This window comes from Trachurus trachurus (assembly GCF_905171665.1).
Source record: "Trachurus trachurus genome assembly, chromosome: 19".
NCBI classification, from domain to species: Eukaryota; Metazoa; Chordata; class Actinopteri; order Carangiformes; family Carangidae; genus Trachurus; species Trachurus trachurus.
In genome coordinates, this window is record NC_139913.1 from 18,889,000 (window position 1) to 18,906,096 (window position 17,097).

Sequence of the window (17,097 nt, forward strand, 5' to 3'; positions counted from 1 at the left end):
AAATAAGATTTACAATGTGCACGAAACATGGGCAGGGAAGGTCCAGTGGAGTTTTGGAGTTGCATTGTGGGAAATGTAGGCTGCTCGGCTATATGAGGATATCTTGGCCTATGCTGTTTGTTTTTAACAATGTCTCTGTTGCAACTTTTTGACCACATTGCTGAAGTGGTAATATAGGCCACCACCAGTTACCTACCCTACTGTACGCTCCTTTTAGTTTTCTTAGTTTTACACTTAGCTGCACTCTTATATTTTCACGTTGGAGAATTAACATCTGTTCATATCACTGGTATTTGTAAGACATGCATATCTCAAAATTAAAACCACATTTCCCGTAAGCTCTCTGCTCTCTGCCACAGTAGACTATGTGAACTTAATTATTTCCTCATCTGCCATTATGAAAGAGCAGCACACTGGGGAGGCAATAGGCCTACTGTATGTTGTGCCAGAAGCCAATATATCAATATCTTAATGTCATAAGACTAAATAAAAGCTCTCAACAAAACACAGTGAGCTGGTAGCCAAGGTAATATGTTGCCGAGAGGATTTTGGAGACCACTAATGTTGTTGGTGCTGTGCCTGACAAATTGAAAGATTAAAACTGGATTTAGCTGAAACAAAGCTGAACTCTTGACTCACAGACACGAGTCAGCAAATTCTGCCTCTATAAGAATTAGATATTTTGCTATCAGTAGTTAAGTAAGTTGTATGTTATCAGCAGCCTTTTTCTCACTTTGTGTCATCTTTGGTCACGAACGGCACCATTTATACTTGAACCTTGAGTTTATCTCATGATCTGGAGCGATAACTTGTGCAACACATCCTGCAGATCCACTTCCTTTTTGTACCACACGCGCGCGCACGCATGCGCTCTCCCGCTCTGGTCTGACAATCACAAAACGCACCATTTTATGTACAATATGTACAACATTTATTATAATTAATATTTAAAATAGACAATGTACTTAAATTTTCACAATAGAAAAAATACAAGTAATAAATACAAAGACCATTTTTGTTTTGCAAGTATTACAAAACATCCAGCACAATTTTGACAGATGTGAGACGTTAAAATATTGAGAATAAATGCTTTGCCACACTGATATTCATATAGCTAAATATATGCCTTATATCTTAAGGAGTTATTTGTCAACACAGTCTAATGTGTTACAATACCTGCTTATAAATGATATTGCTAGCACTATTCAGTGGCCTAGACTCCATGAGATCCAGGCCTGGTTGAGCCGACACACTCAAACAGGCCTGAGACCGATGGAGCTTTTCAAGTGAATACAACACCGCCTTTTCCCACCTTCCTTCCCAGTCCGCCTGCCCTACTTTCTTTCTCCATCTTCCTCTCAACCAGCTCCACCCTCTCCTTCTTCTCCCTCCTCATCTCCATCTTAGCCTCCACATTTTTTTTCCCATTCCTGTTTTCCTATAACACCCTGCATTTCTTTCCCCCAGCCAATTCAGAAGTGACCTTAAAGTTTTTTTTCTCACGCATATAACATACGAACCATCGTAGAAAAATAATATCCCTCCAAGAATCCACTATGATAAGCCGGTACAAACATAGCAAAAAACACACACACAGAAAAAAATCATCATACAGCAATATGGCCATTGGCTTTGAGCATATCTCTACATAGCTAATAATTAACATTTTGTAAAGTAATAATAGTTGCCACACAACACAATTAGACATGAGAATATCCCAGACTAGTCATAAGTAAGTACTTCTGAAAACAGATAGAACATCACAGCACTCGTTAGCTTGTCTTTTCATAATATCTACCTTTAAATACAAATAAAATATAGAATATATCTCTGATAAATGTCACTCAACATTTTCGTCTCTCAACGGCACATACAAACATAACAAATAAGAAACACAAACAAAAAAAAAAAAACGGGAATGTATGCAGAGGATTTTGCATCGATTTTCAGCGTAAATTCCTACCAGATGCGGCTCCGCTTTGACACGTTTTTGGCAAAATGACCAACATCTGTTGTTGGGAGTCCACCAGATATGAAGAAAACAAAAAAAAGGAAGCCACAGCAGACTGTAGCGAAGTTACTGCACAGTAGGGATTGTGAAATGAGTGATGTGGGATTATGGTTCAGAAAAAAGTAGGAGAATCAAGGAGGAATCATAACGAAAGGAGGAAATGTGCGGTCATGAACGGGGCGAGAAGGAGAGATTACAGTCTGTTTTTTTTTTCACCCTTTATCCTCTGACATTTGCATTCTTGTAGCTCCTACAGACACCGAAGGCACTGCGTTAATGTGGGAAATGTGAACATAAGCAGTTTCTCATCACATGAAGAGTAGAAGGGGGGGAAAACCGGTGAAGGGGGAGGAGGAGGAGGAGTGACTGGTGATTCCCAAAACTGAGAAATATGAATGAAAGAACAGTTTTCAAAAAGGAAACTCATGATTCATGAATACAGTGTTTCTCAACAGTGTGACGAGCCTTGCCTCCAAAATCCTCGTGACCCAAAGCAGAACGAGTGCTGTGTTTTATTTTCAAGAAAACAAAAGGAAGCTCAGGATCAGACAGAAACTCTCCTTTAACCCCCAAAATGTCAATATATTAGTCTCCCATCATTCCCCGCCCCCCCTCCCACGTGGATATCAAGTGACACCAAGCTTGAGAAACTCTGCATTAATGACTTAAGTGATTCATACTTTGGGATACTTTGTAGCAGAAACATACAACCACAGGCTGGTTAGACTGAGGACACGGTTGTAACTTCAGACTACAGCTTGTACCGGGGGATGCAGGCGACACGTTCTATATGTCAGGCCCCGCACCCCCCTCCATCTTTTTTTTTTTTTTTTGCTGTTGGTCAGGTGCCATAAACTGCAGCGGAGGAGGAGAAGCCCTGGTGTTTCGGTGGCACGATCTGGATTGGTTTTGCGCGGTGGAGAGATGTACAGTAACTGTGGTTTGGGTTGGTCTGGCTTCAGTCAGAGTCCAGTTAGTCAACGTCTACACCCAGTGCGGTTGGGGAAATGAGTGCGAGGGTTTTCTTTTTTTCTTTTTGTGCATGTGTGTTTGTGTTTGTGTGTGTAAGTGTGTGTGTGTGCATCAGTGCTCAGCGCCTCGTTCACATTACACCTGTAGCGTTGTTCTGAACTTTGAGGATTCTCCAAACAAACACACTTCAGTCGTTTTCAGTCGACCGAGCTGCAGCGTTATATATATAAAAATAGCATCAAGTAGAGGACACCTCCACTAGTCCTAAGATGATTTTTCAACTGTTCCTGGCTCTTACTTTGGAAAACTAAGCGTAAGCTGTTGTGTGTCCGGTGACATTACACAGTTCTCCGTGTCACACAGGACCAAATGACTCGTGCATATCATAATGTGAATGAGGCGTGAAGCAAACAAAACGTTTAGTATTTTCCTACTAATTCTTCCACTCGTCTTCCTGTTCTCCAGCACGTGTGTGTGTATGGTATGTGTGAGTGTGTGTGTGTGTTTGCATTGCAGGTTGTGCATCCCCCTCCCCCCCCCTAGTCTGTTTTCCAGCAGCTCCTCCTCCTAGGATGGCTCCTGTTCTCTCTGTGGCTGAGGCTGTGGCGGGCTCTTGACGATGGTGATGACTGAGGCGGTGTTGAGGCGGGGGGCCGTGGCCAGCAGGTTGCCTCCTCCGGCTTCCAGCCCCCGGGCGAATCTCTGCAGGGCGGCCAGGCGCGCGCCCAGCCCCTCCAGCTCTTTCCTCATGCCGGCGTTCTCTGCGCCTAGCCGGTCCACCTCCCTCTGCAGCTCCATCTTCTGCTGCTCCAGGGCCTCGCGCTGGGAGACCCGTTTGACCCGGCAGCTGGCGGCGTAGCCCCGGTTCTTCAAGGTGCGCCGGCGCTGCTTCAGCTTCTGGATCTCGTCGCGCGACAGGCCGCGCAGGTGGAGGTTCAGCTCCCGGACCGAGAGGGACATGAGCTCGCTGTCCGAGAGGAAGGGCACGTTCTCGCCGCATTCCTGCTTCACCTGAAGATAAGAGTGAGGAGGGAGAGGAGAGAGAGGTTGGATGAAAAGATGGAAGGAGGAGGAGTTTAAAGAAAAACGTCAACAAATGACATTGAGGAACAACTGAACTGGAGAGTTAAACCTCTCTTTAACATTGCCTTTTTTGCTCTTAAAAATAGCCTGAGGCTACAAACATGACTCACTCTTCTTGAAATAATAAAACTGAGTTTTATTTCTGGCTGTGTGTTACCTTCAGGGCTTTGCTGTTTCTTTCTGTCGCCATGATCCAACTGTCTTCAATTTTTCCCCCCCAAGCACCAGTCAACACAGATACAAACACTCTGGAAAAACAGAAACAGGACACACATACACAAAAAAAGGTACATTAATACATGTGACTCGGGACGTCATGCTGTTTTTTGGTTCATATCGGGCCTGACATTTACCATCCGCTCACAAGACAGCCAGTCATGCACGATAAAGAAAAGGAGAACCCGCAGATCGTTCATGCTTCTCCAAACGCGCTCTCTCATTAAACTCTGTGGCCAGATATGAAAGGAAGAGGAGGTTTTGAAAGCAACATGCCTTTTTCTCTTAGCTGGAATAGTGAGGAGGAAGTTATCATGTGTCTGCTCTTTGGTTGCTCAAAGCAGGTGTCCTAACCAATCCCCTCAATACTTCCTCTTGTCAACCTAATACCAACGGTTCAAAGCGTTCATTGTGAAAAAGTCTAACTAAGGGCAGGCAGCTATTTCCTTTCTCTGTTAAACTTTAAAAAGGGGGGGTTGTATACATTTCATCGTTTTGAGGTGATGTGCTTCAAAACAAAAAAGGATAATGGGCTTAAGTTAATTGCCATTACTGTTAATTTCTAACTTTATGTTAAAAGCTGGTAAGCAGCACACAGTGACTGGCAGAGGTTACACACTCTCAGATTGCCTCTACCAGTAACAAGCTGTGTTTGTCTGAGTCTGTGCTGCCTTCACACTACTGTATTTGGAAATTTTCTCCCATTCTTCTCAGTGAGCAGTTCACAAAGACGGCATGGGGACTTCCTGTACTCCTCTTAAGGTCAGTTCACAAATGCTGTTGTGTGGGATTAAAGTCCAACTTGAATGGTTTTTCCCCCCTTCACTTCTTGGTTGATTTGGCTGAAGAATTCAGATCACTGTCATGTTGATAAAAATAAATTTAAAAAAAAAACGACTCTGTACTTCAACCTGAGGCTGTTTCTGCTCCATTCATTTCACCTCCACCCTGAAAAAGACTTCACAGCACACAGGAAAAGCCCCTCAGCAAAGAAGATGTGACGCTATACACACTGTGCCGGCTGCAGAGCTAAGACAACTCCTCATATCAATATTCAATTAAGACCAAACTAGTTTAACCTCGACGTCGCCAAACCACAGGGTGTTTTCCCACACAGAGAGTGAATGTGTTCACTTTCATATTCACAGCGCAACACTGGATTTTCTTTTCTGTGTGTGCTTTCAATTTGTCACACAAGATGCCAGAATAGTAAAAGTGTAAAAAAAAAAAAACACACATTTGTAAAAAAAAAAAAAAAAAAAATTAACTAGTCTGCATCATACCACATGCACACTGTGGCAGAATACGAGCCTGTGGTTGCTGTTGAGCTTTTGGCAGCTTGTTGTGTGATGATCTAAGCCTTCACACTGTCATTTCTCTTAGAGAAACACACTGATATAGACACCGTCATGCGACAGCTACAGTTTTACCACTTCTCGATTACAGGTTTTTTGCTATATATTTAAGATCTTTCACATCTTCTTCTCAGGCCTCTTTACTCCTGTAAATCTTTCAACAGCATGGCTTTTGAAGATGGAGGCATGCAGTTTGTTGTCAAACCCATGTGTGAAAGTTCAATGTTGTTGTTGTTGTTGTTGTTGTGTAATCTTAGAACTTAAGAAACCTTTTTCTTCTAATATAATGGATTGCAACACATTTATGACCCCCAATTATAAAAGGTTATTACACGTGTACTCATTAGGTAACAGTTTTAACTGTTAGCATGAGTTGGTGTGTCATAAGGAAGGTCTGCTAGTGCTTTTATAACCTTTTGTTTATTGCCTCAAAAACAGTAAAAGCTGGGGGATATGAAAGCATGTGTAGACACAGTAACCTACATCTGGAGTGGCCATAAAGACAAGATTTGATTTGTTCTGCTGACGCCAGCAATACTTCAGATAACAAACTGTACTCCCAGGAAACTGCACCATGCAGACAAGGGAGTCATTTAACCTACTAAGTCATATTTCCTCTAATAGGTGCTTCATATTTTTGAAAGGGGGTCAACTCCAGTTACAGTTAGCTCCACCACAAACCTACACTCAACTCCAACTGAACTCCATGACAGTAAAACGAGCCCTAACTACACATTAGGCCTACAACTCGTTTACAGTAGGTGTTGCTCCATTTACGGACTCCAAGGGCGGTTGTTATAATAGTCTATAGTTTGCTGGCCATAAATTTCTTTTTCCCGAAACGCGTGGGAAGTGGAGGTGGCAGTGGCAGTGGCCGTGGTGTCGGTGGAGCAGCCGGCGGACTCTGGCTGCGGAGCCATGAGACCTCCGTTTCGTGAAGTCAGGGTGATTCAGCAATAACCGTCTGCTCTGCTCCGCTACAAGGCTGCCCGGTGTGTCCAGACCCGGAAAACCAGCCGTGACCACGTCTTTCTGTTTCTGTCCAAACAACAACAGGATATCCACGTTTGGACTTTCCTATTAATATCCCTTTAGAGGACATAGTAGTTTTTAAGTAAAGTGGGACGCAACAAGTGAACGTAGCACTGCCAAACGCAGGCTACTACCAGAGTTTATGAAGTTAAAACAGCCCAGTATCGATCCTATGTGACATCTAATGACTAAATAACAACAATACCCAACACACCACTGCTGGAAACTGTATATATTCGTCCAACTGCATCCAGAAACCACCCTTGTCCTTATAGGGAGAGGAGCTGGCCAGCTCGGGGGAAAGGCGCTGCTGCTATAGTAAACAGCCATCACGAGTGCCCTCGACATCCATTTTAGTAGGACTTTAAATAATCCATTTAAATTGTTTTAAACCATACGGTTAAACGAGGAAGTGTGAACAACACCCGAGTGTCAAATGCGACGGATATGGAGGCTTAAATGTGGAAAGCGGGGGCCAAATAATCCGCAACATCTCAGACATGCTAGTAATGTTAACTGTTAGCACCTAGCATCAACGGTTTCTGGTGAGCTAAGGGAGATTAAAACAAACAGCTGCCTGCTCACTTGTCCTTGGTTGGTTGGCCAGTCCCCGGCGGATACCAGCGCTTTAGCCTTCGGCGGTGCCAAGCGAAGTCCAGCTAAATGTCTGAACTACATTATTTTGAAACAAAAAGATCATTTACCTGCTGGGTCGAAGCGACTCTGGCGACAAAATGTCAGTCCGCCTTTTCCCGGAATTACTCCGCTGCTCTCTGAGGTTGGATTCTTTCATTCATAAAAAACACAAGCGACAATGACGTCAGGTCTAAAGAATGAGGGCGGAGCAAACCCCGCCCCCGCGGCGTACTCCGGGAGGATGTAAACAAGGAATCCCTGCATCCCAGAATTTTTCCATGACAGACCCCTTCATGGTTCCCAGCAACAACAACTTCTCCGGAAAAAAGAAAACACCGAGGGAGGTTTCTGAGCCACCCTGCACTGACACCAGTGAGCATTTGGAGCCGTGTGGTGGTGGAAGCTGATAGATCCAGCACAATCCAAAAATACCAACAAATAACTAAAGCTAAAAGTGTCACATTCCACACAGAGACACATACCCAAACCCATAGTTTAGGCACCATGTCATAGACTGTAAAAAGGAAATTTATAGACCTGCTGTACCAGAGACAGCAACATGGAATCTGGCCATTATGTTTTATTTTTGTTGTTTTGAAAGTAAAATAATTTAGTTTACTTACAAGTTATAAAATGTATACAGTAGCCTGCCCTAAGTTAAAAATGTAAAAGCTTAAAAGCAATTGTTCATTTAAAAAACCCTTAATTTTAAGCCTACATAAATTAAATGACCACAATATATTTTACCCTACCTACAGTTGCGACTTGCAATCCTACAGATGCTTTCGCTTTGAACAACAGGCTATAAATTCATTCAGTGCCCTAGGTGGCTGGTAAACCACATTTGATTGAACTTGACATTAACCCATAGGGGAAAATATGAATATTTCAGAAGGGTCACATTTCTTGGCTGTCACCCAGCCCCATTTAGTGGTGAAACAGTGGAAACGTTTGTCATCTCAAGCGCTCCAAAAATAGAATATACTGTATTAAAATATAGGTGAGAGGTTAGACCTTTCTGTCACTATGCTTTTGTGCTTTATCACTTTTCTGACAACTGTAAAAGTGTTCAACTGCTTTATTAATGTACAAGGCAAGCAATGTTTTGGTTTTCTACCAGTCCGTCATAAGCATTGTGATTATGTATTATTGGTCCAGAAATGTTAATTTAATATTCTTACATGCACAAGTGTTTTACCCACATTGTTATGATTAACCAATGCTCCATACACATTTTGGAAATCCTATTTTAAATGAGATGTAGGTATTTTATACTGTACCAAAATGCAGGGTGGACTTTCTTGGCTCTGAGAGGAGAACACTGTTTACTGTTTATTTATAAGGCCTGTCTTCACAAACTACCTGTTTATTTAACAAACTTGCTTACTTTAACTTTTTTTTAACTTTTACTCCACTCGGCTCATAATCCCTTTGGCTCTTAATATCCCAAATGTTAAGACTCAAGTAGGAAAAATTGCCTTTGAGTATTTTGCACCATTCAGGTGGATTAATCTTTGTCACAACTCCAGCTGGATGCCTTGATTCCCTTTAATCGCTTCAAACATATTATCATGGACTCTGAGTGTACATGTACTTTTTAAAATTGAAGTTTTTTGTATTACTGCTTTATGTTTACACCTTGCATGTATATTGTATTGATTAATTGTTTGTAATCAGGACGTCATTGGAAAAGAGAACTTGCTCTCAGTTGACCCTCACCGAATAAATAAAGGTAAAAGAAATAAAGAAAAGAAAAGAAAGATGTTCAGCCTGGGACTAATAAAAGCCACAGGCTGCTATCGGTCAGTCCGTCCTGCAGGGGGCGCATGTTATTTTCTGCGGAGGTCTCGACTGACCCCTGGCCCCGCTGACGTCATCCGACCTGACGAGCTTCACGTTTTCTGCCTGTGACCTCAGACTGTCGGCAGACGGATGCACGTCTCTTAGCATTAGCTTCATTGAAAGCCGGCTGGAAGTGTTCACAAACGACACTAAACTAAACCCACCGTGGCACATTTCTAGCGACCTGTTCGCCCCCACGCAGCAGCTGACCTAGCCCCACGGAGAGCACGAGACATGGCCACGATCGAGGAGCTGTCCCCCGCCGCGGGCCCGGTGTCCACCCGGCCCCCCGAGGACGAGATCGACGACGATGAAGATGAAGATGTAAGTATCTACACGCATTCAAGGGCACTCGGCAGATATGAATGAAAACACATTCAGATATAAAGTCACAGAGTTTGTACTTTGTCCTCTTCTTGAGTAGCACGGATAGTTAGCACGGCTGCAGCAGGGCTAGTTAGCCGGCTACCTGAAACTGTCTTCTAGCTTTGGAGTAACCCGGTTAGAAAACGTGGTCTGTGCTGCAAGTAGGAGATGTTACAGCTATGAATATATATCTAACTTTGTATCAATTGATTCTGTGTTATTGCCTTAGATCAGGGGTCTTCAACGGTTTTCAGGCCAGGGACCCTCAAACTGAAGGGAGAGATGGAGCAGGGACCCCCATATTGTATAAAACTGTGTTTTATATTAAACTGGGCCTAGTGACATGTATAAACATACCTTGTTATTGTGCATCCACCACTAAGCTATTGAAATAATACACATGTTCATATATCAAACATGTACAGATGCAGTGAGTAGGGGGCTGTGCCACTGCCATTTATAAACAGACCCTGTTCACTGATACCACTGTCTGTCAATTGCATGATAATCATGCAGACAAGCTATTCCAATTGAGGCTTTTATTTGTATCATACATGTTGAAACGAAAAAGTATATAAAAATTCTGCGACCCCCTCTGCAGTACCCTGTTGAAGACCTCTGCCTCAGATAATAGGTCTTCTATTAGTGAGAGAATCTCCCATGTGTTAATACAAGTCAAACCAATCTTTAGCAAACCAGGGTGGGCAGACTTTATTTACCAAGTTGATCAATTAATGTGGTTTTATTTGTTCTTATTCATGATTAGAATGACTTGATTTCCTCCTTGCAGTGTTTTAGTAGTAACGTTTTGTGTCTGTTGTTTGTGTCTGTGTCCCTCAGCTGGATGAGACACTGGCTGAGAGGTTGTGGGGCCTGACAGAGATGTTTCCTGATACAGTACGATCAGCTGCGGAGGTGTCTGCACAGTGCTCCGTCTCACTGATGAAGAAGTTTTACAGGTAGGTCTCATTATCAGTTCATGTAGGCTCTCCAACTACTGTGTGTGATCAAGAGATTAACTTCAAATCCCTAGATTTAATCTCCGTAACAGTTCTTGAGTCTTGTCTACTACCTGGTTACACATCGCTTTTTACTTTGCATAATGGTAACCTGGGTCAGTCATGTAAACTGATGGTAGAGTGTGTACCACATGTCAAGGCTGACCTCGACATCCCAGGGTCTTTACTGCATGTTCCCCCCCCCCCCCCTCTGCCCTGCTTTTCCTGTCTGCATACACTGTAAAAAAAATAATGTTATTAATCGCTGAAATAATATTTTAAAAAAGAAAGAAACTGGACTAATGCATTCAAACCAGTGAGTCACATATCTTAACGCAGGTTGTTGTTTTGTTTTAGTTTTTCCCGCTCTGCGCTCTGGGTTGGTACTACCTCCTTCATGATCCTGGTGCTGCCTGTGGTGTTTGAGACAGAAAGGCTACAGCTGGAGCAGCAGCAGCTACAGCAGCAGAGACAAGTGAGTGTTTATGTGAATGTGTGTGGTGTGTGATTTATGCAGATGTGGGGAAGCAAGTGAATGCAGTGTGAACAGAAATTGTGAATTGTAATGAAAAATGTGCCTATCATATCAACTCAACAATCTCTTTCCCTTCTAGATCTTATTGGGACCCAACACTGGAATGTCTGGTGGGATGCCGGGCATGATGCCTCCAGCGCCTGGCAAGATGTGAGGGACAGGAGGGGCCAACATGAGCCTGAGATCTGCTGACGGCGATGCAGCAGGGTCGCTCACAAGGAGAGACAGAGAGACCACCGGGAAGAAGAAAGAACTGCAGTCATTCTAAAATAAACAAAGCTGTGTACGAACGACGCAAAATTAGGCTCAATCCAAACACTGGGTGAGCTGATGCGATCAGAGGAGGAGGATGTGAAGCGCGTCTACAACTTCTCTCTCACTGTCTCTCCTTACTCCAACATCATGCAGAGACTGATTTCCAGGAGCACTGCTCCTACTTTCTTTTTCTATTTTAAAAAATAAACACTTATATCAGCATAAATAATGTGTTATGTAGAGGAAAGCAGGTACAGGTGGATGAACAGAGGAAAAAAATCTTAAGAGTTACCAATCGTGTGTTTTAATGTTTGCAGTCTGAAGAACGTTAAGACTTTTTGTTGGCCGTTCTTGTCCATTGTCATGTGCTTACTGGTTCCACTTGTAAATGGAGAGTTGTGTTTAATGGGATATCTGACGAGTGGAGCATACTGTGCACGATATTAATTGACAGGAATGTGGTCTGCAGAATGGCCTTTTGAAGTTCTACATGCTAAATGACACTCTTTTCTATGTGGTGCAGTTATGACTGTTCATTTGTCACACACACACACCATTGTGCTATATATGTTTGTCAAAGTGCAACGCCTCTCACTTCAAACTTGTCATGGGTAACGGTTTATGATATTTATCTGGATTTCAACAAGAGATTGTATAATGCAGAAAAAGACCAGATGGCATGACATTCAGCAATTGAAAGATTGTGTTATTTTATGTCTATTACATGATACAAAATTATTTTGTCCAAAGACTGTCAACAGAGTCAAAAAAGAGTCTCAATATTACCCAGAGAGAGAGAGAAGGAGAATGTTTCCTTCTTTTCTCTGTTGCCATCCATGTGACAAGTCTGTTACCTCCAATCAGTAAGCAAACCCACTTCTCTGTTTTGTGTTCAACATGACTGTGACTGTAATTAAAAAGACCACATTAAATGAGAAGCCATGTGTTTTCTTCCAGCATGTTGGTTGTGTATTTTCATTGAACATTAAGTTATTCAACTGCGCATAAAGTTACAAATTAATTTAGAATGAATGTCCAGAAATACCACTATAATGTAATATATCAACACACGAAAAACTATATTTTATATTTACAAATTAAAAGGCTACCTAGGTTGCCTCAAAACAGCTGTGAAGCTCAACTGTACACCATTGTCAAGGCAACAAGAAAAACGCAGATGTGACCAATGATCATGATTAGCGAACAAACAGAAAATCTGGAAAATTGAAGGTGTTTCATGCCTTCACAGCTCCGTTTCAACTCTGGCGTTTGTAATGGGAACATCTTCATTTTATCTTAGAGCAGGTACATATTGACATTAAAAAATAAAAAAAAAACTCACAAAACTCGGCATTTTTGACGAAAGTAGAGAAAAAAATCACTAACAAGTGGTTGAGATACATTTATGTTTGTTCAACTTGTAAATGTATGGAATGTGAAATTCCGGCTGCACTTGAACGCATCTAAAGAAAGATTTTCCCGCCAGTCGTCGAAGGAAGGTTTTTGTTCAAGGACCAAAGAGCCACACATTTCGAAACTTTAAAAGGTATTTTCTCTTCCAGTAAGTCATTGTCGTTGCGTACTAGTTCACATATTCGACGATAAATCGTTAACTTTAATATTTAGGTCTCTTTGTTTATTTTGTGAGCTGTTGGCAGCTAATAGCCTAACTAGCTTAGAAAGGTTAACGTTAGCTAAATGTGACGCCATGGCTGAAAATCCTTTCTGACTGAAAATACATTTCATCCTCAGCCTTTGGCCCCTAATCCATTGGAAATGAAAGCTGCAGAGGATCAGGTTGTTGATGATGAGACCGGTTTCCAGGATGATGATGTGAGAAAAACCTGCTAGTCTTTTATTCAACTCATATTTGCTTACTAAACAATGGATTTCCAGGAATAGAAAATGCCCCACAGGTTGCTGTCAGTGTCTAAAAATAGCAGAAATCCAGTCCTGATAGCATGGGCCACAGACAGTGTAAAGAAATAATTTTCTTTAAAATAACTTACAAGTTAGTTAAACTATCTGTTTTTCAAGAAAATGCTGTATTCACTTCATTAATAAAGTTTAAATTTTCTTTTCTCTGAACAGGAGTCCTTCTTCCAAGACATCGACCTGCTACAGAAACATGGGATTGTGAGTAAACAACAGGGTTGATATATACTTATATATATATATAGCCTTTGATTATTTTCAGGATATGGTATTTATATTAAAAAAGGATAATGTTAGTTGTTTGTATCCCTGTGATTTCTCACATCTTGGCCATTATAAGATTTAGTAACCTGAATATATTGTTTTCATTCCATCTACAAGCTGAAAAAAGGTTTATTCAGATTTCTGAAATCAGGATAAGCTGTTTATGTGCACAAACTATATCCAGGATACTAAAAAAACGTGATCACAAACAGGATACAAAGCCTCTCTCAGTCCTTCTTTGCTTGTGACGACAGAATATGGCAGACATCAAAAAGCTGAAGACAGTGGGTATCTGCACTGTGAAGGGGATCCAGATGACTACACGCAAGGCTCTGTGCAACATCAAGGGCCTGTCAGAAGCAAAAGTGGAAAAAATCAAAGAAGCTGCAGGGAAAATGCTGGTAAAACAGGATTTTATTCTGTGATTTCTTAAACCTGTACCAGTAACTCCTCGTGGCCTTGGACTGAAATCATGGAGAAGTGAGATTAGCAAAACCATTCAATATGTGATGTAATTTCCTTTATACTACAGAACGTTGGTTTCCTGACGGCCTTCGAGTACAGCGCGAAGAGGAAGCAGGTTTTCCACATCACAACTGGAAGTCAGGAATTCGAGTTAAGATTTTTTCTTAATTTTCAGAACATGTAGGTTGAGGATTGCGGCTAATGAACATACTATAACAGATTGTATCATGTGCATTCACAGAACTCTTTAGCACCAGTAGAGATATCAATACGTTTTCAATAAACACTGACATTTTCCCCCAACACTGTTGCTTGGTGGATAATAATTAAAAACCTAGTTTTGCTTGCTGTCAATCTGTTTAAAGGGACAATGAGGAGTTTCTATTTGGTTATAAAAAAGTCTCATGTTAATGTGGATGAATCTACGTTACCACTTGTTAATGGCTCCATTTTCGATAAATATATTGTTTTGTCTCTATCGTTATTTTGTTATTATTAGTGGTGGCGGAAATGCTGGTCGAGCCAACCAACGTTTCTTTACTTTTGGTTTCGTGGCGAGTCATGAGAATAACACCGCCGAATCGCCGTTTATGGTCGGAACTACGACGGTATCTGATCGTCTTCGAACCTCTGACTTTAATTCTTGATGAATGAAAACATGAGTCTGTCTTGCGCCGGTCAAATAATTTCACGGTGCGTGCGGAGACTCATAAATGTAGTTGTGAAAACGCTTCGCTTTTCCAAAACTCCTCGTTGTCCCTTTAAATATAATGTAATAACCTACCACCAGCACACCTGTTACAAACAATGACGTATTTTATTTTTGCAGTAAACTTTTGGGTGGAGGTGTCGAGAGTATGGCCATCACAGAGGCTTTTGGAGGTGAGAAGATGTCATATTGTAGTTAAATATAATGTGTGTGATTAGACTGATACAATATAACTCAGTTTTCATCGTTTAGCTCTAAACTCTCTACATCGTTTAATCCAACAGAGTTTCGCACGGGGAAAACTCAGCTGTCTCACACACTTTGTGGTGAGTGAGGAGCCTTTTTAAAATGCCTGCACCAAAGTAGTTAACTGCATTAAACAGGCTCTGTGGTGTCTTTGTCTAGTCTCTGCTCAGATGCCAGGTGAGGACGGCTATTCAGGCGGGAAAGTCATCTTCATCGACACAGAGAACACTTTGTATCCTTACAATTATGCGATACATCACTGCAGTATGACGTGGACTGTGGATGATGCTTTAATTTTCAACAGACAATATGAATGTTAAAATACTTAAGCCTGCATCAGAACTAACTTCAGCAAACATGTTAAAGAGAAATACTTCTTAAGTATGTATGAGAACGTACCTGCGCCGTCTGACATGATCCTTGACCTCTGCCTGTCACATTTAAGTCGTCCAGACAGACTGAAAGACATCGCCGACAGGTTCAACGTGGACCACGATGCTGTGCTGGATAACGTGCTTTATGCCCGGGCCTATACCAGTGGGAACAGACACTACACTTAATTTAGACCACTAAAATTTGATTGTGTGCCTTTTTACATTTGTGTTTTGACAAAACCAGAGCAGTTTTTATTAACACACTGTCTCCTTGTGATGTTATCAAACTATGTTGCTCTTTTAAACTTTTGTTTGTGCTCTCTCCTCAGGTGAACACCAGATGGAGCTGTTAGACTTTGTCGCAGCCAAATTCCATGAGGAGGGAGGAGTGTTTAAACTATTGGTGAGAGAAAAACAAACTCTAAAAACAAGTGCATGGTTTCTTTGATTGTACCTCTTCCTCTACCTGAATCATTCCCTGCAGTGGTGGGAGATTGTGACCGCGTTAAACATCAAGAATGATGTCTAAAAGTAGGATGACTTCTTGGCTTCAGACCTTTGAGTCTCACTCTTGTCTGTTCGTCCCTGGTGCCAGATCATCGACTCCATCATGGCTCTGTTCAGAGTAGACTTCTCTGGTCGGGGAGAGTTGGCTGAGCGGCAGCAGAAACTGGCGCAGATGCTCTCCAGACTGCAGAAGATCTCAGAAGGTCTGAACCAAAGAGAGCTTTATTTATGTAAAAAGCACAAACATTAAACACTTATTTACAACTATGTCTGCAAGGTGCAGTTGTGGTGGCCTCAAACATACAATACAAAAGTAATTTTACCCAGGTATGAGATATCTTCTGACTATCATTTATGTTTACTGTAGAGTACAACGTAGCTGTGTTTGTCACCAACCAAATGACAGCTGATCCTGGGGCAGGAATGACGTAAGAGATGCAGATTCACCCGGTTTTGTGCTAGAATATAGTTTAGCATTTGGAGCAATGCTGTTAAAAGATTTGATGAGAATATTTTATATTTTTCTCCATTTAAGATTTCAAGCTGATCCCAAGAAGCCGATTGGTGGGCACATCCTGGCCCACGCCTCAACCACACGGATCAGCCTGAGGAAGGGACGAGGAGAGATGAGGATTGCCAAAATATTTGACAGGTAATGATAACCACATTAGTGGCATTTCATAGTGTGCAAAACACTTTAAAATGTATTATTATTTTGTCTGAATTCAAGGAAGGTTACAGTATGTAGCACCTTTGTCTTTCACTGCTGTCTAGCCGACACAGGGTGAAGGCTGGATGGCTGGTTTATAATACATGGATTTTATTGTAATTGCCAGAATAATCTGTGTAATCTCTTTGTCTGAGGAGCAAAGACATGACTTCAGAGCTGAATGACACAGACTTGGACTTTTCTTTTAATAATAAAAACAGGTTGAACTCAAGGTCTGTTGACTTCGCTGCAGCTCTGAAACACGTTTTGCTCTGCTTATTTATCTCTTTGTGATTTGCTCTAGTCCCGACATGCCTGAGAATGAGGCAACCTTCGCCATCTCTGGTGGAGGCGTCACCGATGCCAAGGAGTGAAGGAAGAGGGGAGGAGACACAGGTGTTAGCAGCACAGTTCGCTGCCCCAGTCAGTGCAAAGTTATGTTATGGATTTGCAATGGATTTATGTATTTGAATTTTAAAACTTTATATAACTTCTCACAGTCATATTGTCAATCTTGTACAATGGTGCTATGATATTTATTCTATTTATATACTTTGCTGTATTGTTTCAGAGATTGTAATATAAAG

The 17,097-nt window shown here is 41.7% G+C and overlaps 3 protein-coding genes across 4 annotated transcripts; 2 read left to right on the top strand and 1 right to left on the bottom strand.

Annotated features, from left to right (window-relative positions):
* Positions 1 to 964: 964 nt before the first annotated feature.
* Positions 965 to 7,593, bottom strand: maff (v-maf avian musculoaponeurotic fibrosarcoma oncogene homolog F). 2 transcript variants are annotated; one of them, XM_083994665.1, is made up of 3 exons: positions 7,255 to 7,397; positions 4,224 to 4,314; positions 965 to 3,994 (listed from the first exon to the last, which is right to left on the bottom strand). In XM_083994665.1, exons 2-3 carry the CDS (start codon positions 4,254 to 4,256, stop codon positions 3,551 to 3,553), a joined length of 477 nt encoding a protein of 158 aa, XP_083850791.1. In that variant the 5' UTR covers positions 4,257 to 4,314; positions 7,255 to 7,397; the 3' UTR covers positions 965 to 3,550. The 2 variants fall into 2 exon arrangements, with proteins under 2 accessions (XP_083850791.1, XP_083850790.1); XM_083994664.1 differs by having other exon boundaries at positions 966 to 3,994; positions 7,374 to 7,593.
* A 1,585-nt stretch (positions 7,594 to 9,178) lies between these two features.
* On the top strand, positions 9,179 to 12,227 carry tomm22 (translocase of outer mitochondrial membrane 22 homolog (yeast)). Its single transcript, XM_083994666.1, has 4 exons — positions 9,179 to 9,471; positions 10,354 to 10,472; positions 10,869 to 10,986; positions 11,126 to 12,227. The coding sequence occupies exons 1-4, from the start codon at positions 9,382 to 9,384 to the stop codon at positions 11,198 to 11,200; spliced, it is 402 nt and encodes a 133-aa protein (XP_083850792.1). The 5' UTR covers positions 9,179 to 9,381; the 3' UTR covers positions 11,201 to 12,227.
* Positions 12,228 to 13,077: 850 nt separating this feature from the next.
* On the top strand, positions 13,078 to 16,884 carry dmc1 (DNA meiotic recombinase 1; the record flags this gene model as incomplete). The annotated part of the gene is made up of 13 exons (XM_083993780.1): positions 13,078 to 13,134; positions 13,393 to 13,437; positions 13,755 to 13,901; positions 14,033 to 14,115; positions 14,795 to 14,847; positions 14,959 to 15,000; positions 15,080 to 15,152; positions 15,366 to 15,457; positions 15,624 to 15,697; positions 15,890 to 16,004; positions 16,169 to 16,229; positions 16,337 to 16,453; positions 16,815 to 16,884. 13 exons carry the CDS (start codon positions 13,078 to 13,080, stop codon positions 16,882 to 16,884), a joined length of 1,029 nt encoding a protein of 342 aa, XP_083849906.1.
* Positions 16,885 to 17,097: the final 213 nt, after the last annotated feature.

What these genes read in the sequence shown, in the direction of transcription:
- maff (XM_083994664.1), bottom strand. Translation starts at nt 7,462, where the DNA reads ATGAAAGAATCCAACCTCAGAGAGCAGCGGAGTAATTCCGGGAAAAGG. An exon ending in GAGTCGCTTCGACCCAGCAG is followed by an intron (nt 4,315 to 7,373) that starts GTAAATGATCTT and finishes CTGTTTTTCCAG; the next exon opens with AGTGTTTGTATCTGTGTTGA. An exon ending in GAAACAGCAAAGCCCTGAAG is followed by an intron (nt 3,995 to 4,223) that starts GTAACACACAGC and finishes TCTTATCTTCAG; the next exon opens with GTGAAGCAGGAATGCGGCGA.
- tomm22 (XM_083994666.1), top strand. Translation starts at nt 9,382, where the DNA reads ATGGCCACGATCGAGGAGCTGTCCCCCGCCGCGGGCCCGGTGTCCACC. An exon ending in ACGACGATGAAGATGAAGAT is followed by an intron (nt 9,472 to 10,353) that starts GTAAGTATCTAC and finishes TGTGTCCCTCAG; the next exon opens with CTGGATGAGACACTGGCTGA. An exon ending in CTGATGAAGAAGTTTTACAG is followed by an intron (nt 10,473 to 10,868) that starts GTAGGTCTCATT and finishes GTTTTGTTTTAG; the next exon opens with TTTTTCCCGCTCTGCGCTCT.